The sequence below is a fragment of the Balaenoptera musculus genome, chromosome X (genome assembly GCF_009873245.2).
Source record: "Balaenoptera musculus isolate JJ_BM4_2016_0621 chromosome X, mBalMus1.pri.v3, whole genome shotgun sequence".
Classification (NCBI taxonomy): domain Eukaryota; kingdom Metazoa; phylum Chordata; class Mammalia; order Artiodactyla; family Balaenopteridae; genus Balaenoptera; species Balaenoptera musculus.
In genome coordinates, this window is record NC_045806.1 from 13,336,200 (window position 1) to 13,362,541 (window position 26,342).

Sequence of the window (26,342 nt, forward strand, 5' to 3'; positions counted from 1 at the left end):
GTGGCTGTATCAATTTACATTCCCACCAACAGTGCAAGAGGGTTCCCTTTTCTCCACACCCTCTCCAGCATTTATTGTTTCTAGATTTTTTGATGATGGCCATTCTGACTGGTGTGAGATGATACCTCATTGTAGTTTTGATTTGCATTTCTCTAATGATTAATGATGTTGAGCATTCTTTCATGTGTCTGTTGGCCATCTGTATATCTTCTTTGGAGAAATGTCTATTTAGGTCTTCTGCCCATTTTTGGATTGGGTTGTTTGTTTTTTTGTTATTGAGCTGCATGAGCTGCTTGTAGATCTTGGAGATTAATCCTTTGTCAGTTGCTTCATTTGCAAATATTTTCTCCCATTCTGATGGTTGTCTTTTGGTCTTGTTTATGGTTTCCTTTGCTGTGAAAAAGCTTTTAAGTTTCATTAGGTCCCATTTGTGTTTTTATTTCCATTTCTCTAGGAGGTGGGTCAAAAAGGATCTTGCTGTGATGTATGTCATAGAGTGTTCTGCCTATGTTTTCCTCTAAGAGTTTGATAGTGTCTGGCCTTACACTTAGGTCTTTAATCCATTTTGAGTTTATTTTTGTGTATGGTGTCAGGGAGTGTTCTAATTTCATACTTTTACATGTACCTGTCCAATTTTCCCAGCACCACTTATTGAAGAGGCTGTCTTTTCTCCACTGTATATGCTTGCCTCCTTTATCGAAGATAAGGTGACCATATGTGCGTGGGTTTATCTCTGGGCTTTCTATCCTGTTCCATTGATCTATATTTCTGTTTTTGTGCCAGTACCAAACTGTCTTGATTACTGTAGCTTTGTAATATAGTCTGAAGTCAGGGAGCCTGATTCCTCCAGCTCCATTTTTCGTTCTCAAGATTGCTTTGGCTATTCGGGGTCTTTTGTGTCTCCATACAAATTGTGAAATTTTTTGTTCTAGTTCTGTGAAAAATGCCAGTGGTAGTTTGATAGGGATTGCCTTGAATCTGTAGATTGCTTTGGGTAGTAGAGTCATTTTCACAATGTTGATTCTTCCAATCCAAGAACATGGTATATCTCTCCATCTATTTGTATCATCTTTAATTTCTTTCATCAGTGTCCTATAATTTTCTGCATACAGGTCTTTTGTCTCCTTAGGTAGGTTTATTCCTAGATATTTTATTCTTTTTATTGCAGTGGTAAACGGGAGTGTTTTCTTAATTTCACTTTCAGATTTTTCATCATTAGTATATAGGAATGCAAGAGATTTCTGTGCATTAATTTTGTATCCTGCTACTTTACCAAATTCATTGATTAGCGCTAGTAGTTTTCTGGTAGCATCTTTAGGATTCTCTATGTATAATATGTCATCTTCAAACAGTGACAGCTTTACTTCTTCTTTTCCAATTTGGATTCCTTTTATTTCTTTTTCTTCTCTGATTGCTGTGGCTAACACTTCCAAAACTTTGTTGAATAATAGTGGTGAGAGTGGACATCCTTGTCTTGTTCCTGGTCTTAGAGGAAATGCTTTCAGTTTTTCACCATTGAGAATGATGTTTGCTGTGGGTTTGTCATATATGGCCTTTATTATGTTGAGGTAGGTTCCCTCTGTGCCCACTTTCTGGAGAGTTTTTATCATAAATGGGTGTTGAGTTTTGTCAAAAGCTTTTTCTGCATTTATTGAGATGATCATATGGTTTTTATTCTTCAACTTGTTAATATGGTGTATCACATAGATTGGTTTACGTATACTGAAGAATCCTTGCATTCCTGGGATAAATCCCACTTGATCATGGTATATGATCCTTTTAATGTGTTGTTGGATTCTGTTTGCTAGTATTTTGTTGAGGATTTTTGCATCTATATTCATCAGTGATATTGGTCTGTAATTTTCTTTTTTTGTAGTATGTCTGGTTTTGGTATCAGGGTGATGGTGGCCTTACAGAATGAGTTGGGGAGTGTTCCTTCCTCTGCAGTTTTTTGGAAGATTTTGAAAATGATGGGTGTTAGCTCTTCTCTAAATGTTTGCTAGAATTCACCTGTGAAGCCATCTGGTCCTGGACTTTTGTTTGTTGGAAGATTTTTAATCACAGTTTCAATTTCATTACTTGTGATTGGTTTGTTCATATTTTCTATTTCTTTCTGGTTCAGTCTTGGGAGGTTATACCTTTCTAAAAATTTGTCCATTTCTTCCAGGTTGTCCATTTTATTGGCATAGAGTTGTTTGTAGTAGTTTCTTAGGATGCTTTGTATTTCTGTGGTGTCTGTTGTAACTTCTCGTTTTTCATTTCTAATTTTATTGATTTGAGTCCTCTCCCTCTTTTTCTTGATGAGTCTGGCTAATGGTTTATCAATTTTGTTTATCTTGTCAAAGAACCAGCTTTTAGTTTTATTGATCTTTGCTATTTTCTTTGTTTCTATTTCATTTATTTCTGCTGTGATTTCTATGATTTCTTTCCTTCTGCTAACTTTGGGTTTTGTTTGTTCTTTTCTAGTTTCTTTAGGTGTAAGGTTCGATTGTTTATTCGAGATGTTTCTTGTTTCTTGAGGTAGGCTTGTATAGCTATAAACTTCCCTCTTAGAACTGCTTTTGCTGCATCCCATAGGTTTTGGATCATCGTGTTTTCATTGTCATTTGTCTCTAGGTTTTTTTTGATTTCCTGTTTGATTTCTTCAGTGATCTCGGTTATTTAGCAATGTATTGTTTAGTCTCCATGTGTTTGTGGTTTTTACGTTTTTTTCCCTGTAATTTATTTCTAATCTCATAGCATTGTGGTCAGAAAAGATGCTTGATATGATTTCAATTTTCTTAAATTTACTGAGGCTTGATTTGTGACCCAAGATGTGATCTATCCTGGAGAATGTTCCGTGCGCACTTGAGAAGAAAGTGTAATCTGCTGTTTTTGGATGGAATGTCCTATAAATATCAATTAAATCTATCTGGCCTCTTGTGTCATTTAAAGTTTCTGTTTCCTTATTAATTTTCTGTCTGGATGATCTGTCCATTGGTGTAAGTGAGGTGTTAAAGTCCCCCACTATTATTGTGTTACTGTCGATTTTCTCCTTTAGAGCTGTTAGCAGTTGCTTTCTGTATTGAGGTGCTCCTATGTTTGGTGCATATATATTTATAATTGTTGTATCTTTTTCTTGAATTGATCCCTTGATCATTATGTAGTGTCCTTCCTTGTCTCTTGTAACATTCTTTATTTTAAAGTCTATTTTATCTGATTTGAGTATTGTTACTCCAGCTTTTTTTTGATTTCCATTTGCATGGAATATCTTTTTCCATCCCCTCACTTTTAGTCTGTATGTGTCCCTAGGTCTGAAGTGGGTCTCTTGTAGACAGCATATATATGGGTCTTGTTTTTGTATCCATTCAGCAAGCCTGTGTCTTTTGGTTGGAGCATTTAATCCATTCACGTTTAAGGTATTATTGATATGTATGTTCCTGTGACCATTTTCTTATTTGTTTTGGGTTTGTTTTTGTAGGTCCTTTTCGTATCTTGTGTTTCCCACTTAGAGAAGTTCCTTTAGCATTTGTTGTAGGGCTGGTTTGGTGGTGCTGAATTCTCTTAGCTTTTTCTTGTCTTTAAAGCTTTTGATTTCTCCATCGAATCTGAATGAAATCCTTGCCGGGTAGAGTAATCTTGGTTGTAGGTTCTTCCCTTTCATCACTTTAAGTATATCCTGCCACTCCCTTCTGGCTTGTAGAGTTTCTGCTGAGAAATCAGCTGTTAACCTTATGAGAGTTCTTTGTATGTTATTTGTCGTTTTTCCCTTGCTGCTTTCCATAATTTTTCTTTGTCTTTAATTTTTGCCAGTTTGATTACTATGTGTCTCGGCCTGTTTCTCCTTGGGTTTATCATGTATGGGACTCTCTGCACTTCCTTGACTTGGGTGGCTATTTCCTTTACCATGTTAGGGAGGTTTTCGACTATAATCTGTTCAAATATTTTTTCTGGTCCTTTCACTCTCTCTTGTCCTTCTGGGACCCCTGTAATGCGAATGTTGTTGCGTTTAATGTTGTCCCAGAGGTCTCTTAGGCTGTCTTCATTTCTTTTCATTCTTTTTTCTTTATTCTGTTCTGCTGCAGTGAATTTCACCATTCTGTCTTCCAGGTCACTTATCCGTTCTTCTGCCTCAGTTATTCTGCTATTGATTCCTTCTAGTGTAGTTTTCTTTTCAGTTATTGTATTGTTCATGTCTGTTTGTTCTTTAATTTTTTAGGTCTTTGTTAAACATTTCTTGCATCTTCTCAATCTGTGCCTCCATTCTTTTTCCGAGGTCCTGGATCATCTTCACTATCATTATTCTGAATTCTTTTTTGGAAGGTTGTCTATCTCCACTTCATTTAGTTGTTTTTCTGGGGTTTTATGTTGTTCCTTCATCTGGTACAGAGCCCTCTGCCTTTTCATCTTGTCTATCTTTCTGTGAATGTGGTTTTTGTTCCACAGGCTGCAGGATTGTAGTTCTTCTTGCTTCTCTTGGCTGCTTCTTGTCTTCTTCACCAGTGGGAGAAATCAGTTGCCTTTGCCCTAACTTCAGCACTGGTTTGCCCCTCTTTTCTTCTCATTTAACTAATTAATGTCTCTGTGTGCTCCCTTGTCCTCTACATGCTGTGACACATCACTCTGGAGCCTTTTGCTGCCTAAAGTTAGAAGCTGGGACACTCCTTGGGACTTCCCTGGTGGTCCAGTGGTTAGGACTCGGCACTCTCGCTGCCAGGGCCCTGTGTTCAATCCCTGGTTGGGGAACTAAGATCCCACAAACTGCACAGTGAAAAACAAAACAAAAAGTTGGGACGACTCCTAAACTTACCTTGCCTCCAATTTGTGTCCCTCCTCAGAACTCCGTCATTGCTCGTGTTCATTCATTTTTTGTTTAACAGTTTTATTGAGGTATAATTCATATGCCATACAATTCATCCACTTAAAGTGTACAATTTGATGGTGTTTAGTATATTCAGAGTTTTGTGGCCATCACCACACTTGTTTATTTTTAACATTCTTTGGAAGAACATACGCTTTGGAATATTATAGAGAAAGAAGAGAATTCAGTCTCTGCTTTCCAAGTCCTAGGTCCATGACTGGACAAATTACTTAAGATTACCTGATCACTGAGGCTGTTGTTCATCATTCCTGCCTTTAAGACAATTCTGAGGATTCAGTGAGGAAGTATATCAAGTACTGTTGGAGAGGCTTTTTTTTTTTTTTTATAGCTACTTTTATTTTTATTTATTAATTTATTTTTGGCTGTGCTGGGTCTTCGGTTCGTGCGAGGGCTTTCTCTAGTTGCGGCAAGTGGGGGCCACTCTTCATCGCGGTGCGGGGACCACTCTTCATTGCGGTGCGCGGGCCTTTCACTATCACGGCCCCTCCCGTTGTGGAGCACAGGCTCCAGACGCGCAGGCTCAGTAGTTGTGGCTCACGGGCCCAGCTGCTCCGCGGCATGTGGGATCTTCCCAGACCAGGGCTCGAACCCGTGTCCCCTGCATTAGCAGGCAGATTCTCAACCACTGCGCCACCAGGGAAGCCCTGGAGAGGCTTTTGAATGAACCAGAGCAACAAAGAAAGGCCAAGGGAAAATGGCTTATACCAATTCTCCCTCACCACCCATGTGGATTATAGTGATTGGTACTGTAGTGACTTAACCAAAAGGGAAAGAGGCTGATTTGTTAGGTGTGGTTGAACAGGAAGGAAAGGACACTCTTCTCTCTGTCCTCCCACCCCATCCCAGGGTGTGTTCCCTAGAGATGGATCTGCTTGGTTCGGGAGCCCTCTCAGACCATGCTTTCACTGAGCTGGCCTCTCGTCTTTCTCTGTTCCTCCTCTACCGCAGCCAGGCAGCAGTTCTCAAACTTTTTGGTTTCAGGGTCTTTTTGCATACCTAAAAATTATTGATTATCCCAAGGAGCTTTTGTTAATGTGGGTTATATCTAATAATGTTTCCCAAATTTTAGAAATTAAAACAATTTAAAACTATTATTCATTTTAAAAATCAACTGACGTTGGGTAGTTACTTATTGCTGTATAACATATTGTTTCAAAACTTAGCACTTGAAACAGCATTTACGATCTCAGGTGTCTGGGAGCGGCTTAGCTGGTCCTCTGCTTCAGGGTCTCATGGGCTGCAGTCATCCGAAGGCTTGACTGGGAAGGATGCACTTCCAAGCTCACGCTCATGTGGTTGTTGGCAGGATCCAGTGCCTTGCAGGTTGTTGAACTGGGGCCTCAGTTCCTCATGAGCTGTTGGCTGGAGGTCTTCCTTGGTTCCTTGCCACTGGGGCCTTTCCATAGGCATCTCACAACATGGCTGCTGGCTTCATCAGAACGAGCAAGAGAGAGTGCCAGCACAAGAGAGAAGGAGGCTGCAGTCTTTGTCACGTAAAGAAGTGACGTCCTCTCACTTTTGCCAAATTCTTGTTTCATTAGAAGCCAGGTTCTAGGTCCAGCTCACACTCAAGGGGAGAAGATTATACAAGGTCGTGAATACTAGGAGGATCATTGGGGGCTGTGTCAGAAGCTGCATACTACACATTAATGTAAATAATGTTGTTTTTAGAATTAAAAATAGCTGATTTTCCAGAATAAAAGTTGAAAAGAGTGGCATTGTTTTACGTTTTTACAGATTTCTTTAATGATTGGCTTAGTAGAAGATAGCTGAATTCTTCTACCTGCTTCTGCATTCTATCTATGGTAATATGCCATTTTAGTTGAAGTATGTGAAGACAATCTAGCCGCACACACATACGTAATTGGAACAGGGAGGAGTATTTTAATAGCCTTTTTAGATAATTGTGGAAATTCTTTGATACTACACCAAAACTCAGCAAGTAGTAGTTCTTGAAGGTTAGTTGCCAGTGTGGGATCTGAAACTTTGTAACTTTTCGTATTGTTTTAAAACTGAGGGTCTGTTTTTCACTTTGAATGGATGTTTTTGCTCATGCATCATTTTGTAACATCATCAATTAGTCATTTGGAAAATATTGGTTTACTGAATTGTGTTAATATTCCAAATGTTACCATGTTTTTTTACAGTATCAAAACCACATTAGTTAATATCACCACTGATCTCATCAGAAAAGTCTTTATGTATTGGGAAGCTCATAGTGGCAGATAGTTTTCAAAAATTCTAAATTTTGCTTGAAAACTCACATTTTATCTTTGGCAACAAATACTGTCAGTTGTTTGCCTTGAAGTGACAGGCTCACTTCATATATATTGGAGAAAATGTCTGCCAAATACCCAAATCTGAGTAAACAGCCATGGATTGTCTTTAAGAGAAAAGAAACAACAAGAACAAGAACAAGGTGATCCATGAAAAAGTTGATGGTTGGGCTTATGATTCCAGCAGCTGCATTAGTGCTTTTCGTCAGAATCTCTACCACACTTTGTTGTGTAGCCGAAGTGCTTTCTGTGTAGTTTCTGTATCTTCACACAGAATAAAAAAGGATAATGTATTCAAGGGCTGAGATTTAATAAAAATTAATAATTTTTAATTGCTTTCTCAGGGGCATTGTTAAGTAAAAGAGCCCCCCTACTGCCTCGAGTATGTGATGTAGTGACAGAATCCATGACTCCTAGTATAGTTTGGTGCCGCTGCCTTGATTTATTCTAAGGAACCAGCAGTGTTACTCGTTATTGCTTTTGTACCATCAGTGCAGATGTCAACACCAAAAAAGACGAATGCCATCTCAGTGTTTTTATTTTTTTTAATTAATTAATTAATTAATTTATTTTTGGCTGTGTTGGGCCTTCATTGCTTTGCGCAGGCTTTCTCTAGTTGTGGGGAGCAGGGGCTACTCTTCGTTGTAGTGCGCAGGCTTCTCATTGCAGTGGCTTCTCTTGTTGCGGAGCTCGGGCTCTAGGCTCACGGGCTTCAGTAGTTGTGGCTCGCAGGCTCTAGAGCGCAGGCTCAGTAGTTGTGGCGCACAGGCTTAGTTGCTCCGGGGCATGTGGCATCTTCCCATAGCAGGGCACAGACCTGTGTCCCTTGCGCTGGCAGGTGCATTCTGAAGCGCTGCGCCCCCAGGGAAGTCCGTCAGGCTCTTACAATTTTTGACCAGCTGGTAGGTATGAAATCCATCGTTTGAAGCGTTGGCATAGAATTGCACTGTGTGGATGAGCCATCACTTGTTCAAATCAAGATTCTGGTGCAGGGCATGTAGATAGTCTCCAATTTTTCTATTTTATAGTCAAAGCAGTGGTTGTCCAATTACTTCCTTAGAATAAATTCCAGGAGTGGAAATGCTGGACTGAATGTTCCACACATTAAAATTTTTGATCCATATTACCCAGCTGCCATTCGGAAAGCTTGTACAACTTTATATTCCTAACTACAGTGCTTGCATGCCTTTTCTCCCACACCCATTTCAAAAGCAGCTTTAAAAAAAAAAAATCTAAGTGATGTATATACCTAATTTTAAAGGTCAAATGACACAAGGCGTTCAGAAGAGCAAAACCCGAACTGCTTTTCCCCATCCCAATTCCCACTTCCCACTTCCCAGAAACCACCCTTTTATATCCTGAGCAGTTTCGTCTGTTTGCTTCTATATCTCAGAATATGCTTATACTGCTCTTTCTTCATTTTGTTTTAAACTGTGGCAGACCCTGCTAGTTGCCCACTTGATACCAGTTTTTTCCTCAGTCTTCAGAGGTAGCTCAGAATTCCTGAGCCTTTCCAGGGTTCTGAAGCATTAAAATGTCCTGGTCACCACCTGGCTGCTGTTAGCTGCTCTCCTGTTTTTGGTTTTTTTTTTTTTTTTTGTAATAAGTTTTGTTTATCTATCTATTTATTTATTTTTGGCTGCATTGGGTCTTCGTTGCTGTGCGCGGGCTTCCTCGTTGCGGTGAGCGGGGGCTACTCTTGGTTGCAGCCCGCGGGCTTCTCATTGCAGTGGCTTCTCTTGTTGCATGCAGAGCACAGGCTCTAGGCATGTGGGCTTCAGTAGTTGTGGCACACGGGCTCAGGAGTTGTAGCTTGCAGACTCTGTAGAGGCTCTAGGCGTGTGGGCTTCAGTAGTTGTGGCACGCGGGCTCAGGAGTTGTGGCTTGCGGACTCTGTAGTTGTGGCTTGCGGACTCTGGAGTGCAGGCTCAGTAGTTGTGGCGCATGGGCTTAGTTGCTCTGTGGCATGTGGGATCTTCCTGGACCAGGGCTCGAACCCGTGTCCCCTGCATTGGCAGGTGGATTCTTAACCACTGTGCCACCAGGGAAGCCCTGCGCTCTGGTTTTATCAGAAGTGGGGACTGCTCTTTCTTTTTTTTTTTTTTTTTTTTTTTTTTTATAATTTTAAAGGCTTTTGTCCCTTCCAAACACACACTTTTCTTTTTTTTTTTTTTTTTTTTAACTTTTCGGTTTATTTATTTATTTATGGCTGTGTTGGGTCTTTGTTTCTGTGCGAGGGCTTTCTCTAGTTGCGGGAAGTGGGGGCCCCTCCTCATCGCGGTGCGCAGGCCTCTCACTATTGCGGCCTCTCCTGTTGCGGAGCACAGGCTCCAGACACGCAGGCTCAGTAGTTGTGGCTCACGGGCCTAGTTGCTCCGCGGCATGTGGGATCCTCCCAGACCAGGGCTCGAACCCATGTCCCCCGCATTGGCAGGCAGACTCTCAACCACTGCGCCACCAGGGAAGCCCCGGGACTGCTCTTTCTTGTTTCATCTTTCCCAAGATTATTCTGTATTCTGTCAGAAGAGAATAGGCTTATTTTTCATAGGCCTTTTCTTAAGAGTTGTTCTGAGGAACGTGGCATCCCAATTATTACTGACTCAACTGCTTTATCTTGCTAATGGAGCAATTCAGTAATCCTAGCAGCTGGAATATTTTTGCATTAATTCCTGATGACCAGTATAAAGTTAGATTTTATTTGCTAAAGGCTTGAATTTTTTTTTTAAATTTATTTATTATTATTATTTTTTGGGGGTGCTGTGTTTGGTCTTTGTTTCTGTGCGAGGACTTTCTCTAGTTTCGGCGAGTGGGGGCCACTCTTCATCGTGGTGCACGGGCCTCTCACTGTCGCGGCCTCTCTTGTTGCGGAGCACAGGCTCCAGATGCGCAGGCTCAGTAGTTGTCGCTCATGGGCCCAGTTGCTCCGCGGCATGTGGGATCTTCCCAGACCAGGGCTCGAACCCGTGTCCCCTGCATTGGCAGGCAGATTCTCAACCACTGCGCCACCAGGGAAGCCCAGGGGTTGAATATTTGAAATCGTGATTCATCATGATTTGGGGGGGGGGGGCGGGGGTAAAATATACATAACATACAATTTACCATTTTAACCATTTTTAGGCGTACAGTTCGTTGGCATTAAGAGATTAACAGTGTTGTGCAAGCTACACCACCATGCATCTCCAGAACCTTTTCATCTTCGCAAACTGAACCTCTGTACTCCATTCCCCCTGCCCTGCCCGTGGCAAGCAACCACCATTCTGTTTTCTTTCTCTATGAATTTGGCTACTCCAGGTATTTCATATAAGTGGAATCATACTATATTCTTTTGTGTCTGACTTTTTTCATTTAACATAATGTCTTCTTCAAGGTTCATCCATGTTGTAGCATGTGTCAGAATTTTCTTCCTTTTTAAGGTTGAATAATATCCTAATGTACGTATATACAGGTGCACCTTGGAGATATTGCAGGTTCAGTTCCAGACCACCACAGCAAAGCAAATAACATAATAAAGTGAGTCAGACAAATTTTTTGGTTTTTTAGTGCATATAAAGTTGTTTACACTATAGTGTAGTCTATTAAGTGTGCAGTAGTGTTATGTCTAAAAAAACAATGTACATACCTTAATTAAATAATACATTATTGCTAAAAAGTGCTAATCATCATCTGACCGTGCAGAGTTGCCACAAACCTTCAATTTGTAAAAAACGCAATATCTGTGAAGCACAATAAAACCAGGTGTGCCTTTACCATATTTTATTTATCAATTCATCCATCAGTGGGCATTTGGGTAGTCTTCACGTTTCTTAACTTTAGATGTGATTCTTTAGGACATTCCTCATAGAAACACTACCTTCATACCAGTCTCAGTACATGTAGATCTCAAATCATGGCTTTTTTTCCCTCACTCACTTCCTACTTTGTTCCCTAGTTTATCTGTATAATGAAGTAATATTCTCACTGTCTTAGAATTGTAAGGCTAAACTAAATAAAGTATTTTAAATGTCTACCACATAGCAATTAGTAAATGTTAGGTCTTTTTCCTTTCTCCCTTCAGTCAGAACTTAGCCTTATATACAGTATGTTAACCCTCTTTTGTGTATTCCATACATAGGCTTAGCTGTTGACTGTCTGATTCTACTTGGGAAGAGTTAACTATCCACGATTGAACCTGTTTTTTCTTTTAAACTGGTAAAATGATTTGGTAGATGTCCTAGCCGTAGTTATAGATTGAGGCCAAGTTTAAATGAGATATTTCAATTTTCAGAATTGTTTTAAGAAGGAGATATATCAGAACGGTTACAGAAATTCATGCTTAGTAGGTCGTGTTACTACTATAATCTAGTAGAAGGTGTAGTGTAAAGATCTGGGGGGACAGACCCAGAGGTCTGTTGAGCAGGGTGAAGGGAGAAGATGACATGAAATGACTCAAAAGAAACTCCTGCAACTCTTCAGACTCTGAGGCTGGGGTGTGGTGGAATAGTGAAAAAATATAATACTGCTTCTTATAATACTGGTCATGGTGAACAGTTTGGGGGATATCTTTATAGAAAAGTTTTCTCTATTTACTGGCTTCTGTATGAATACATTTTTGTTTATACTAACATGTTCATCCAGGGTCAAATGTTTCTTTTTCCTTACTTAATTATATCTTGGAGATCTGTTCATATTGACATGGCTCTACCTTACTCTTTTGAATAGCTGCCTCCTTTAACTTGTGCGGATGACCATTCTTTATTTAACCAGTTCTTTTTTAAATTTTATTTAAACTTTTTTTTTATTTTAATTTTTTGGCCACACTGCGTGGCATGTGGGATCTTAGTTCTCTGACCAGGAATTGAACCCGCACCCCCTGCAGAGGAAGCGCAGAGTCTTAACCACTGGACCACCAGGGAAGTCCCTTTAATCAATTCACTATCAGTAGACGTTCTGGTTCTGTGTGTAGTAACAAGCGGTGGTGTGCTGAATAGCCTTTGCCCTTGAGTGAGAATATCTGTGGAATAAACTATGGTGGACTCACTGGTGAAAGTGAATGTGCATTCAGATGTTGAGAGATACTGCTAAATACCTCTGCAAAACCAATATGCTACCAATGTAGGCGTCTCAGGACTGTACTGGGGGACCTGTTTGCCCACGTGAAGGTTTGTTTTGTTTTTTTAAAAAATTGTTTTTAAAAATCTGGTCAGTATTGCTTTGATTTGCATTTTTATTTGTACTTCTTTAATTATGAATGAGGTCGAACTTTTTTTTTTTTTTGGCTGCATTGTGCAGCATGCGGGATCTTAGTTCCCCAACCAGGGATGGAACCTGTGCCCCCTGCATTGGGAGCGTGGAGTCTTAGCCTCTGGACCATCAGGGAAGTCCAGTTTGAACATGTTTTTGTATGTTGGGCATTTTTAGTTCTTTAACTGTGATCTCCTTGTTCAGAAATCCTTGAAAGTTGGGTCTCTGACCCATTTGAAGCCCTTATGAACGTGGTCTTTTGGCTAGTCTGAAGTTTTCAATTAATATTTAGTAAATTGATTTTCCTTTTTTTAAAAAAATAGAATAGCTTCTGAGTTCTTTGATTTCCTTAGAAAGGGCAAAGTTTCACTTAGAACTTCTAGTTCTTTGTGGTTTTCATTTTTCACGTTTCAATCTTGATATATCTGGAGGGGTGAGATGGGTTATCACTTTTTCCCCCCATATGACTTGGGAGATATCTCAAATCGTTTATTTCCTTTACCAGTTTGAAATGACACCATTTTAAAAATCTTTAGGGACTTCCCTGGTGGCGCAGTGGTTGAGAATCCACCTGCCAGTGCAGGGGACACGGGTTCGATCCCTGGTCCGGGAAGATCCCACATGCCGCGGTGCAACTAATCCCGTGCGCCACAACTACTGAGCCTGCGCTCTAGAGCCTGCGTGCCGCAACTACTGAGCCCAGGCGCCACAACTACTGAAGCCCGTGCATCTAGAGCCCGTGCTCCGCAACAAAAGAGAAGCCACTGCAATGAGAAGCCCGTGCACTGCAACGAAGAGTAGCCTCCACTTGCCGCAACTAGAGAAAGCCCACACGCAGCAACAAAGACCCAACGCAGCCAAAAAAAAAAAGTGATTGTTATACAAATATATATTCTTCTTCAGATTCTTTTCCCGTGTAGGTTATTACAAAATACTGAGTGTAGGTCCCTGTGCTATACAGAGTAGGTCCTTTTTTCTATTTTATATATAGTGGGGTGTATATGTTACTCCCAAGTTCCTAATTTATCCCTCTCCCCCCTCTTTCCCCTTTGGTAACTATAAGTTTGTTTTCTATGTCTGTGAGTCTGTTTCTGTGTTGTAGATAGGTTCATTTGTATCATCTTTTTAGATTCCACATATAAGTGATATCATATGATATTTGTCTTTCTCTGACTTCACTTAATGTGATAATCTCTAGGTCCATCTGTGTTGCTGCCAATGGCATTATTTCATTCTTTTTTTATGGCTGAGTAGTATATCATTGTGTGTGTGTGTGTGTGTGTGTGTATCACATCTTTATCCATTCATCTGTCGATGGACATTTAGGTTGCTTCTGTGTCTTGGCTATTGTAAATAGTGCTGCAATGAACATTGGGGTGCATGTATCTTTTCAAATTATGGTTTTCTCAGGGTATATGCCCAGTAGTGGGATTGCTGGGTCATACGATAGTTCTATTTTTAGTTTTTTAAGCAACCTCCATACTGTTCTCCACAGTGGCTGTACCAACTTACATTCCCACCAAGGGTGCAAGAGGGTTCCCTTTTCTCCACACCCTCTCCAGCATTTATTGTTTGTAGACTTTTTGATGATGGCCATTCTGACTGGTGTGAGGTAATACCTCATTGTAGTTTTGATTTGCGTTTCTCTAATAATTAGCGATGTTGAGTATCTTTTCATGTGCCTTTTGGGTCTTTGGAGAAATGTCTATTTAGATCTTCTGCCACTTTTCTAATTTAAAAAGCCCACGAACCTACCAACCCCAACCACCTATTTTAAAAAATAACAAATAAAAACGCATATGAAAATGTAAGTTATATGGGTAGGTTTGTTTGTAAAATTTGTATTTGGAAATGTAAAAGCCCCTCAAAATACTGGAAACGTTTACAAAAGAGGTTCATATTTTCAAAACCAAATAAGGCTGGTCGTGGCCATGCTGAGAGCGGGAAGCGCCTGGTGTCTGAGGCCAGGCAGGCGTGCGCTCTGTGTCTTCACGTTCTTGCTTCGTAGTTGATGACTCTTAGAGGAAGTTATTAGAAACATAGGGTTGAAGGGATTTTTAGAGATAATTTAGTTTAATCCTGAGACACAAAAAGTTTTTTTTGAAAAAAAGCTTCAATGTCTTAAATATAATCACTTAAAGTTATTTAAAGATGTCTCTACTCCCAAGTTAGTGTTGTCTCGCCTCCCTAAATCCCAGAGTTAATTACTGCTAAAAACTCTCCAGCTCTTTCCCAATGTTTTCCTAAATTCATGCTGGTATATCTAGCATGGTATGTATTTTTAGACATTTAATGTCTCAGATTTCTTTGTTTGACTTTGAACTTCCATTTTCCAAGGCCGATGTGTGAAGGGAAAGGAGTGGTGTAATGGAGAGAACATAGGCTCTTGAATTTGACAGACCTGGTTTTGAGTTTTACTGGCCCATTTTGCTGACTTGAATATGATCTTGGGCAAGTTACTTCACGTCACTGAGTCTCATTTTCCTAAGACCCACCTCTCAGTGGTGTGGAGAAGGTTAAATGGGGTAATGGGGCTTGTAGGTTCTGAAGGTTTACCTTTACCTACTTGATAAGTTTCTCGAGACTCTTTGGGAACCATAGGCGAGCTCAGGACCTCTGCCGGGGATGGGGAAATGCATCTGTGTACACAGCTTTTCCCCCTGCCCCTCCTGTGGCCGCCCAGCCCTCCACAGGGAGTGTCTGCGCTCAGCATGTGCCTGGCACTGGTCAAAGGCATTCAAGCTGGTTTAAGCAGATGGTAGTTGAAATAATTTGGAAGTGGATGTGGTTGTTGGCTTTTTTGTTTTTTTTCTTTAGACCAGTCTTAGTAAAAGAACAACCATCACTAAAAACATTTAGGCTTGTTTAAACAAAATAAGCCAAAGAAAGATGGTTCTTTAGCTTCAACAATATTTGAAGGAGCATAAGTGAAAGTTTTTGAACTTTTTTTTTTTTTTTTGGCCACGTGGCTTGTAGGATCTTGGTTCCCCGACCATAGATTGAACCCAGGCAGTGAAAGCGCAGAGTCCTAACCATTGAGCCGCCAGGGAATTCCCAGATTCATCTGTTTCTAGATGTATTTCCTCCCAATACTTTCTGTGTGTCTGTGTATATATACATAATACATGGTGCATACTATTGTGTAATTTCTTTCTATATATAATACTTTGGGAGCATCTCTCCCCATTATCAAATAGACTTCTGTAAGACGGCCCGGTCAGGACAAGGGTGTTTGTACAGTGGACAAAGGTGAGTCATGAAGCAGTACATCGTTGTGGTTAAGAGAGTGGGCTCGGAAATTAGTTGGCCAGGGTTAAGATCTTTGCCCTGCAATTTACTGGTTGTGACCTTCAGCTAGGTACTTAACTTTACCACACCACCGTTTGCTCATATGTAAAATAGAGATAATAATGGTAACTGTCTCTTGACATTATTGTGAGGATTAAATTAGTGAGTATAGGAAAGTGCTTACAGTAGTGCCTGGCTGTAGTATTCGCTGTATAAGTGTTAGCTGTTGCTGCTGTTTATCCAAGAGAGTGTACCCAAGCAAAGGCATCCAGAATGGGTGTCACAGAGGGCAGAGTAGGAAGTTTTATTGGCCATATGATAGAGAATTCTCTACTTAAGGAGTTGAAGGCTGGGAAATCATTTACAATTTAAATAAAGTTGTTGGCCCTAAGAATTTGCTTCATATCAAATGGTCCAGTGCGGAACCTCAAGTGGGGAAAATTGGGGCCTACTATATCAAGAGTATTTGTAGACTAGGGTTGGAATCAAGCCCAGCTGTAACTGGGCTTATTCATAAACAAAAAGATTTTGTAGAGCCAGAGTAAGTCTTTCATTAGCAAATGTGAAGAATAAATCAAACTTAACTGAACAGGAGAGAAGGGAAATGTAATACTGTCCTGCTTCTAATGATATAATAATAGTGGTGTTTTTCTCAATAGATACTTCCCATGGCTTGTTTTAAGCAGCCATTTTGGCCCCTCTTGTTTTCCACTCAGTTGGCACTTGAGCATCTTTTATGCATAAGCTGTCACTATCTAGGAGGATGTACATACCAAATAAGTGATAATGTAATATATGTGGCAGGAATTTCGAGGAGAAAGGAGTGTCTGGAAAGACAAAAAAGAAGTAGTGTTAGCTGAAGATAGAGAATGATGAAATAAAATTAGAAGGATAACGTTAGATATGATGGTTGTGTACTATACAGATTAATTTAACATCCTTATTTATGCTCAGTGCCACCGGCTATTTTTAAATTTATTTTATTTATTCATTTTTGGCTGCATTGGGTCTTCATTGCTGTGCGCGGGCTTTCTCTAGTTGCGGCGAGCGGGGGCTACTCTTCATTGCGGTGCGCGGGCTTCTCATTGTGGTGGCTTCTCTTGTTGCGGAGCATGGGCTCTAGGCACGTGGGCTTCAGTAGTTGTGGTACACAGGTACAGTAGTTGTGGCTCACAGGCTCTAGAGCGCAGGCTCAGTAGTTGTGGCGCATGGGCTTCGTTGCTCCACGGCATGTGGGATCTTCCCGGACTAGGGCTCGAATCCGAGTCCCCTGCATTGGCAGGCGGATTCTTAACCACTGTGCCACCAGGGAAGCCTGCCACCAGCTATTATTTTGAGTTAGGTGAACATTTTGGCCTTTCTAAGTTGTCTTTTTTCTGTCTCTGGTAGTTGTAATTGACCTATATGCCTTTAATCTGAAAGCCAGCATAACTTGAAGTTAAATCTCCTATGGCATTTTGAAATAGGTGAATAAATATACTGTGAGTTTTCTCCAAAATTGGGAGAATGAAGGACAGTAATAGAAAATATTTGCAAATCATACCTCTGATAAAGGACTTGTATCTAGTGTCTGTAAAGAACTCTTAAAACTCAATAATAGGGCTTCCCTGGTGGCGCAGTGGTTGGGAGTCTGCCTGCTAATGCGGGGGACGCGGGTTCGAGCCCTGGTCTGGGAGGATCCCACGTGCCGCGGAGCGGCTGGGCCCGTGGGCCACGGCTGCTGAGCCTGCGCGTCTGGAGCCTGTGCCCCGCGGCGGGAGGGGCCGCGATAGTGAGGGGCCCGCGCACCGCGATGAAGAGCGGTCCCCGCACCGCGATGAAGAGTGGCCCCCGCTTGCCGTAGCTAGAGAAGGCCCTCGCACGAACCGAAGACCCAACACAGCGAAAAATGAATAAATAAATAAATAAAGTAGCTATTAAAAAAAAAAAAAAAAGAATTAGAAACTCGGCCCTGCTAAATTAAAGGGTAATTGACAAAGGTGTAAGGAGGGAATTTTAGGCCTTAAAAAAAAAAAAAAAAAACTCAATAATAAAATAACAAATAACCCAAATTTAAAAATGGGCAAAGGATCTGGATAAACATTTCTCCAGAGGAGGTATACAAATGGTCAATAAGCACATGAAAAGGTTCTCAGCATCACTGGTCATTAGGTTTGATACTTTCACACCAACTATGATGGCTATAATGAAAAGGACAGACAATAACAAGTGTTGATGAAGATGTGGAGAAATTGGAACCCTCACCCACTGCTGGTGGGAATGTAAAATGGTGCAATCGCTTAGAAAAAGTGTGGCAGGTTCTCAAAGAGTTATACATAAAGTGACCATATGACCCAACAGTTCCACTCCTAGGTATATACCCTGGAGAAGTGTAAACAGATGTCCCCACGAAGATTTGTACATTAATGTTCATAGCAAAATTATTTATAATAGCCAAAGTTGAAAATAATCTAAATGTCCATCCACTGATGAATGGATAAACAAAATATGGTCTATCCATACAGTGGAATATTATTTGGTAATAAAAAGAAATTAAGTACTGATACATGCTACCATGTGGAGGAACCTTGAAATCATTATGCTGTGTGAAAGAAGCCAGACACAAAAGGTCACATATTGTATGATTCCATTTATATGAAATGTTCAGAATAACCATATCTATAGAGACAGAAAGCACATTAATTGCCTAGGGCTGGGAGTTTTGGGCGGATTAGGGGTTTATAGCTGAAAAGGGTACTGAGTTTCATTTTGAGGTGACCAAAGTATCCTAAAATAGATTGTGGTGATAGTTGCACAACTTTGCGAATACACTAAAAACCAGTGAATTGAATGGTATGTGAATTATATCTCAATAAAGGTGTTACGAAAAATCACTAATTGAACTGGGAAACTAGAAATAACCAATTTCAATCCTCAGGTAGGCTTCTCAATAAAATTGATCTTAGGAGAAGCCTTGGGTTTTCCTTGGTGAAAATTATTTATGCTCCCGCTTCTTGCAACAAATTGCTTGCTCGTTATATTTTTGATATTGTTTGACACCATGTTTTCTGGTATTATGTGAGTTTTATTATCATTATGCTTCTGAGAAATTCTGTGTTAGAGATAAGCAATCTTCCATTTTAATTATCTTTTAACAGACTTTCATCAATGTTTAAAGCCAGCATTGTGGTTTTGTAGCCTTATTCTTAATATTGGGCTAATGGTTTTCAGGGAATCAGTTTAAAAATTATTTTTTAAAAATTGGGGGGACTTCCCTGGTGGCGCAGTGGTTAAGAATCCGCCTGCCAATGCAGGGGATGTGGGTTCGAGCCCTGGTCCGGGAAGATCCCACATGCTGCAGAGCATCTAAGCCCGTGCGCCACAACTACTGAGCCTGCGCTCTAGAGCCCGCGAGCCACGACTACTGAAGCCCGCGCGCCTAGAGCCCGTGCTTCGCAACAAGAGAAGTCACCTCAATGAGAAGCCCGTGCACCGCAACGAAGAGTAGCCCCCGCTCGCCACAACTAGAGAAAGCCCATGCGCAGCAACAAAGACCCAACGCAGTCAAAAATAAAAATTAATTAATTCATTAGTTTTTAAAAAGTTGGGGAAGATGGTATTAATAGCACTGGGTTGTTTTTTTTTTTTCTTCTTCTCAGTATTGCTTTTGCATAAAGAGTCTCTGTTAACATTATCCATCTGCCCAACTAGTATATGACAGTTTAATATTTGGTATAAAATAGAGGTGGAACTAGTAGTTCTGTGTATAATGTAGCATTAAAATGATCACTTGGCAGGAATTCCCTGGTGGTCCAGTGGTTAGGACTCTGCACTTTCACTGCCGAGGGCCCGGGTTCAATCCCTGGTCGGGGAACTAAGATTCTGTAAGCCGCATGGTGCAGCCAAAAAAAAAAAAAAAGATCACTTTGCATTTGGTTTGATAGTAATACTTCTGTATGTTATTTGGGCCTATCAAGGACTTTAGGAAGTTTCTGCAGTAATGAAATTTAACAAAAGACACTTCCTAAATCCTTGGTAATTTTTTTGTAGACCTAATATCTCTGGATTACATTTGAGAAATACTGCTTTATGGACTGCATTACGTATGGAAGAGAATTTTTAAATTTTTTGGAAAGAATTTGAGTGTAGCATCAAACCATAACTCTAAACAACGCATTTCCCCTTAATGCATTAATTTTTTTAAGAAAAAGTATTACAGGCACATTTTTTAAAAAGTAGTATCAGAAAAGCAATGCATCTCTAATCTCTCTCCCCAGAGGAAAATATTTCTGTTTTGGTTCTTCATAATGCTTGAATAATATATAAATTGCAACTTCTAAAATAAACCTTATTGAAGTAAAACACACATTCAGAAAAGTATACAAATCATAAAGGTTTAGGCTTAATGAATTTTCACAAAGTGAACATCTACGTTACCCCACCTAGATCAAGAAACAGACTATTACCGAGCACCCCAGAAGGCCCTACCCCCAGCGGTAAACACACTCTTGATTTCTAGCACCATTGATTAGTTTTGCCTGTTTCTGAACTTTATATGTAAATGGTTTCCTGTAGTATGTTTTCTTCTGGCACCTTCCTCACAAAATTCTATGAGACTCATCCCTGTTGCTGCATCTAGCAGTACTTCGTTCTCACTGCTGGATCGTATGAACACACTACAATGCATCCAGTCTTCTGTTGATAGAAATTTGGGTTGATTTCATTCGGGGGCAATTACAAATAGTGTGGTTTTAAACATTCTTGGCCTTTGGCTGCACATCTGTACATACTAGGGTAAAATCCTAGGGGTAGAATTAACTGGATTGGAAGGTAGCCATATTGTGAAAGAGATTTTAAAAGTGGCTGCACCAGTTTGTTCTTGCAAAAGCACAGTACTTGATTTATCAACGTTGGACTATAAAAGATGAGGATTTAGTTCCCTTAACCTCTCCATCCCCTGCTACTTTGATACTTTAAATTATATTCATTTCTTCAGCTGGATACTATTGTAACTTGAAAAAATAAATCTCTGTTTTCCTATTAACTTTGTAGAGTAGCTTTTGTCCACTTGTGATAAGAGATAGGTATTAGCCACCTCCCCATCAGTTATGTTATTCAAAAAAGGAAGAGGCCCTCTTTCATGCAGAGAGGAAATATACAGAATTTAAATTTGTGCCCCATCATATGACCAAGTAGTGTCAACCAGGGGAAAAACACCCCCCCCATAAGTAAATGGGTTAACAGTATGATAGAAGACAGGGGAAGTTTAAAGTACTGATGGAGAATAAAATACTAGAATGAAGCCGTCTCTCCCATGCCTGCTGTCTGTATTTGTTAGGGCAGGGGTAGCTGTTTAAAACCTAATTCTCACAATGTCTGTGGCTTTATAAGAGAGAAAGGTATTCTCTTTCTCATCTGATAGTCCAGTGTGGGTGTTCTTAGTAAGACGGATGGCTTTCCTTGTATAGATATGTGAGCTTCAGGGGTGCAGGCTGCTTTCATCCTGTGGCTCTGCCATCTCTTGGGGTCTTGGAGACCTCTGCGTCCAGCCAGAGTGGGAAAGAGATGGGGGAGAAAGAACGTGTGCTTCTAAGAAAAGTTTTGTTGCAGAAGGAAAAGTCATCCCTTGGGCTCACATTTTATTGGTGGGAGCTTTGCATGGGAGTCCCGGCCAGATGAAAGGGGCTGGGAAGCGTCGGCAGTTCTGAGCGCTTGGCCACCAGTCCCGGCTCCACAGGATTGTGGAGGAGCCTGGGTTTCTGCTGGACAGCCAGTGAGCCATCTCTGCTGTACTGTGTCCTAGAGGCTAAGAGCAGAATAATTAACATTCGTTAACTTGGGATAATTTCATGTCTTTTAAGATGCTAATTATCTCAAGTGGTGAATTTTTATAAGGAAATAAGTTTATTTTTTATTGGCTAGGGCACTAACACAACTTGATACTTTTTTTTTTGAAATAAGTTTAGATGTACAAATAAATGGCATTTCTTGCTTCCTTTGGTACCACTGAGTTCTGTGATTTGTTTTAACTTTAATTTTCTTTTTTTAATTTTTATTTTTATTGGAGTATAGTTGATTTACAATGTTGTGTTAGTTTCAGGTGTACAGGAAAGTGAATCAGTTACACATATATGTATATCCACTGTTTTTTAGATTCTTTTCCCATATAGGCCATTACAGAGTATTGAGTAAAGTTCCCTGTGCTATACAGCAGGTCCTTATTAGTTATCTACTTTTATATATAGTAGTGTGTATCTGTCAATCCCAACCTCCCAGTTTATCCCTCCCCCCCCTTCCCCCATGGTAACCGTAAGTTTTCTACATCTGTGAGTCTATTTCTGTTTTGTAAATAAGTTCATTTGTACCATTTTTTTAGATTCTACATATAAATGATATCATATGATATTTGTCTTTCTCTTTCTGACTTACTTTACTCAGTATGATAATCTCTTGGTCCATCCATGTTGCTGCAAATGGCATTTCATTCTTTTTTATGGCCGAGTAGTATTCCATTGTATATATGTACCACATCTTCTTTTATCCGTTCCTCCGTTGATGGGCATTTAGGTTGCTTCCATGTCCTGGCTATTGTCAATAGTGCTGCAGTGCATGTATCTTTTTGAATTATGGTTTTCTCAGGGTATATGCCCAGTAGTGGGATTGCTGGGTCGTATGGTAGTTCTATTTTTAGTTTTTTAAGTGACCTCCATACTATTCTCCATAGTGGCTGTATCAATTTACATTCCCACCAACAGTGCAAGAGGGTTCCCTTTTCTCCACACCCTCTCCAGCATTTATTGTTTGTAGATTTTTTGATGATGGCCATTCTGACTGGTGTGAGGTAATACCTCATTGTAGTTTTGATTTGCATTTCTCTAATAATTAGTGATATTAAGCATCTTTTCATTTGTTTTTTGGCCATCTTAACTTTAATTTTCTTATTTACAGTGAGGTCACCTCTCAGTGAAACTTAGAAACTACCGTATTTACGTCGGTTTTACAAATGACTAAGAAAGAAAAAAGCTGTCAACCTGTGGTGTGTGATGGATTGTAAACATTGATTACATTTAATTTAACCCCCCTTCCCATCTTTTTTTCTCCTCTCCCCTTCCCTCTAGTTTGTGATTGGCACAATGGAAGAAGCTGGAATGTGCGGGCTAGGGGTGAAAACGGATATGTTGCATAACTCTCAGTCCAATGATATTCTTCAGCATCAAGGCTCACACTGTGGTGGCACAAGTAACAAGCATTCCTTGGAAGAGGATGCACACAGTGACTTTATTACGAAGGGCAGGAGTTTGGTGAGCCCAGCGTACTGCACACAAGAGTCAAGGGAGGAAATTCCTGGGCGAGAGGCTCGAACAGATCCCCCTGATGGTCAGCAAGATTCAGAGTGCGACAGGAACAAAGACAAAACCTTAGGTAACAACCTCAGCTTGGGGGTTGCATGTTTCACACGTTGCTCCTTTGACTTGTATTGTCCGCAGCACAGGTGGTGATGAACATGGCCAGCGTCGGGGGGCGATGTTGCTCAGCTGACCCATCTGTTGTCTTCAGTGGGGCAGGCGGCCTGTCTGCTGCAGTGACGTGCCGGGGGCCCGAGACAGCAGAGGAGGAGGTTACTTCTCTCTCAGTAGTCAAGAATGGGCTTTCGTGAAAAAAATCTGGGGCCAATTTGACAAGAGTAGTCCCCACCACCAGCTTCACCACGAGCCTTGCAGGATCTTAGTTCCCTGACCAGGGGTTGAACCCGCGCCCTTGGCAGTGAAAGCGCCGAGTCCTAACTACTGGACCACCAGGGAAGTCCCAGACAGAAGTAGTATTTGACTTGCCTTGTTTGCATCTTTAATGTAGTCTGACCAAAATTTACTGTGAAAACTGTATGTTTATTTGGTCATTTTATTTTAAACCTAGTCACAAAACTTTAGAGACGATATAACGTTAGGTGAAGTTCAAGAAGTGGGTTAAGACTGGTTTTCAAGGGTATGTTTTCTTTCTTCTGCTGTGTTTGAGATTCAGGACAAAGAATGTGGTACGGTAAATCTCATTAGGAAATCTGAATTCCCCTTTTATTTTAAGCTTACTGGTTGCCCCTAAGTTTTTTATACTTATTCTACCTGAGATTAACAGTGTTTAAATTTGTTTGGTTTTCTATATGCTGAGTTGGAGTGATCCTTCGTATTATACCCATTTTCTGTTAACTTGGCAAACTTACAACTATTTTTCATATTTCTATAAATTTTTAATTCCTTACGAACAAGACAAATTTCTTCAATATTAGAAGCCCCAGTTAAATGTGTAAAAGCAGAAGGAGTCTTAAAAAGTTACACATAATGTTACCATGCGACCGTGCAGTTCTACATCTAGTTATATTCCCAAGAGGGTTGAAAACGTGTCCACACAAAAACGTGTGAAGGAGTGCTCGAGGTGGCATTATTCATGATAGCTGAAAAGTCCAAACAACACAGTTACCCATCAGCTGATGAGTGGATAAACAAAATGTGGTCTGTCTGTACATGGAATATTATTCAGTGGTAGAAAGGAATGAAGTCTTGATACATTGTGGGTGAACCTTGAAACTATTATGCTAAGTGAAAGAAACCAGACACAAAAGGCCACAAATTAAATGATTCCACTTAATATGAAATGTCTAGAATTGGCAAATCCATGGAAACAGGAAGTAGAGTAGTGGCTGCCAGGGACCTGGAGGAGGGAGCCTGGGGAGTGGCCGCTCATGGACGTGGGGTTTCTGAAATTAGACAGTGGTGATAGTTGTACGACTTAGTGATTATACTCAACTGTACACTTTAAAAGGGTGAATTTTATGGTATGTGAGTTGTATCTCAGAAAAAAACCAGGTAGAGTGTGAGTTTAAAAATCTTCATAAAAATTGCAAGTTACCTTACTGTTATTTCTAATCATATTCAATAATCATATTTTGTCATCTCTTTTAAAATTCTTATTGGTCTTGGGCCAAACGAGAGAGGATTTGTTGCTAAAATTTTCTGTGGATGGAAAAGGATTCTGTTTTGAAGTTAGCCTGCTTGTTTTCCTCGTAGCAATCTGTACACCGTATACCAAAGTCAAAGTCATTTTCACTTTTTTTTTTTTTTTCCGCCATGCTGCACAGCATGCGGGATCTTAGTTCCCTAACCAGGGATTGAACCCGTGCCCCCTGCAGTGGAAGCACGGCGTCTTAACCACTGGACCACCAGGAAATTGCCATCACATATGTATTTTTAATGAAATACCCTTCATGAAGAGTGAATGTTTAAAAAATAAAAATGGTACCTACCACCCAGCTGAAGAAACAAAACTTATCACTTATTTTAAAACACCATTTGTTCCATCCTGTCTCAGTCACCTGCTTCTCCCTGCCAGAGTCCTTAAAATACTGTTCAGCTCTTTTTCCCAAAGGAAGTCCCATCTTGACATCCTTCTTCTTCTTTTTTTTTTTACACTAAATTTGGCTAACACACAGAATATGCTTACTAAGTCATCAGAAGTTATTTAAATTGCTCAAAGGAAAAGATCTGTGTCACCAGTGATAATGAGCGTCTTAGATAGGCAGAGAGTACCACCCGAAATTGCCTTTGAACTTCCTTCTATATTTGTACTTGGTTAGGAGGAAGCATATAAAAATATTCTGCCCTTTGTAACTTGCCCTTTTTCTTAACTTGGATATCAGTGGTTAAGCAAGGAAATTTTTAAGCCTTCAGCAAGAGTTCTTTTCACAAATAGCTCGCAGTGTTAGTGAGTGAAGAAATTTGGGGTGGAGATGGGGAGGAACGGGTGCCTGCTGATCCAGATTTTAAAAATAGCTTTCTTAATTTAGCTAGTAAATCTCTTATTTCTAGTTATAGGCATAAATTATTTTACTCTGGATGTCAGAACATAGGAAGTGTTATTTAGAGTTTACAGGTTGATCTCATTCTTCTTCTGGGACTTATTTCTTATCTTGTTAATCATCAGGAAAAGAAGTCTTATTATTGATGCAAGCCCTAAACACCCTTTCAACTCCAGAAGAAAAGCTGGCAGCTCTCTGTAAGAAATATGCCGATCTTGTGAGTATTAAATCAAGGGAGTGAGGTCCATATAAAGTATAGCAAAATGTGTATGTGCTTGATAAGCTTTTTAAAATATGATGTAGCTTTAAATGTAAAATTATACTTTACTCCAGAATTGAAGAGGAGAATCTGATTTCTTGGGGCTTTTTGTTGCTTGTATGACTTCATTTTGTAAGGTGTTACATATATAGAGCATTATAATGCTAAAGATACAGCATAGATTTTCTAAAACTCAGTCTTGTGTTGTGGTGCTTTAAATGCCAGTCAGTTGGAGTGTAGTGGTTCCTGTAGTTAACTTTTCCCAAGGGAATTCTAGAGATAAAGGCTCTAACCATTGTGACTGAAATTGTGAGTTAGGTGAAATAGTCTGCTAAAACAATACTGTGTCTCAGGAAGTATTTATTTAGTATCTACTATGTGCCAGGCATTCCTTTTTCCATCTTCCAAAGAAATTAACCTCATTTGTTCTGTGCCTGAGTTATTTCAAGTAGCATTAATTCTCTTTGTCAAATTATGAAAGCAGTCTCAATATGGAAACACTGCTGTCCTCTTTAAGTTGAAGAATGGGGAAGCCATTGAACCCTTTGAAATAAGGGTTGTGGGAAGCTTTTAGAATGAATGGTTCTAATATGCTAAATTAATGTCCTTTGT

General features: G+C 40.1%; 1 protein-coding gene and 1 non-coding gene across 11 annotated transcripts in view; both read left to right on the forward strand.

Moving 5' to 3' along the window:
* The window catches only part of TXLNG (taxilin gamma), a 60,802-nt gene that overhangs the window by 11,183 nt on the left and 23,277 nt on the right, over positions 1-26,342 (forward strand). For all 10 annotated transcript variants that reach the window (XR_005018338.1, XM_036839902.1, XM_036839903.1 and 7 more), the window contains exons 2-3: positions 22,743-23,046; positions 25,597-25,688. Coding sequence is in view for 9 of the 10 variants with exons in the window: in XM_036839902.1 (XP_036695797.1) it covers positions 22,743-23,046; positions 25,597-25,688 (396 nt within the window). In the remaining variant the exon portion in view is untranslated. The remainder of the gene's footprint in view (positions 1-22,742; positions 23,047-25,596; positions 25,689-26,342) is intronic.
* On the forward strand, positions 19,426-19,498 carry TRNAE-UUC. The gene has a single exon. It is a non-coding gene; the product is annotated as a tRNA-Glu (tRNA).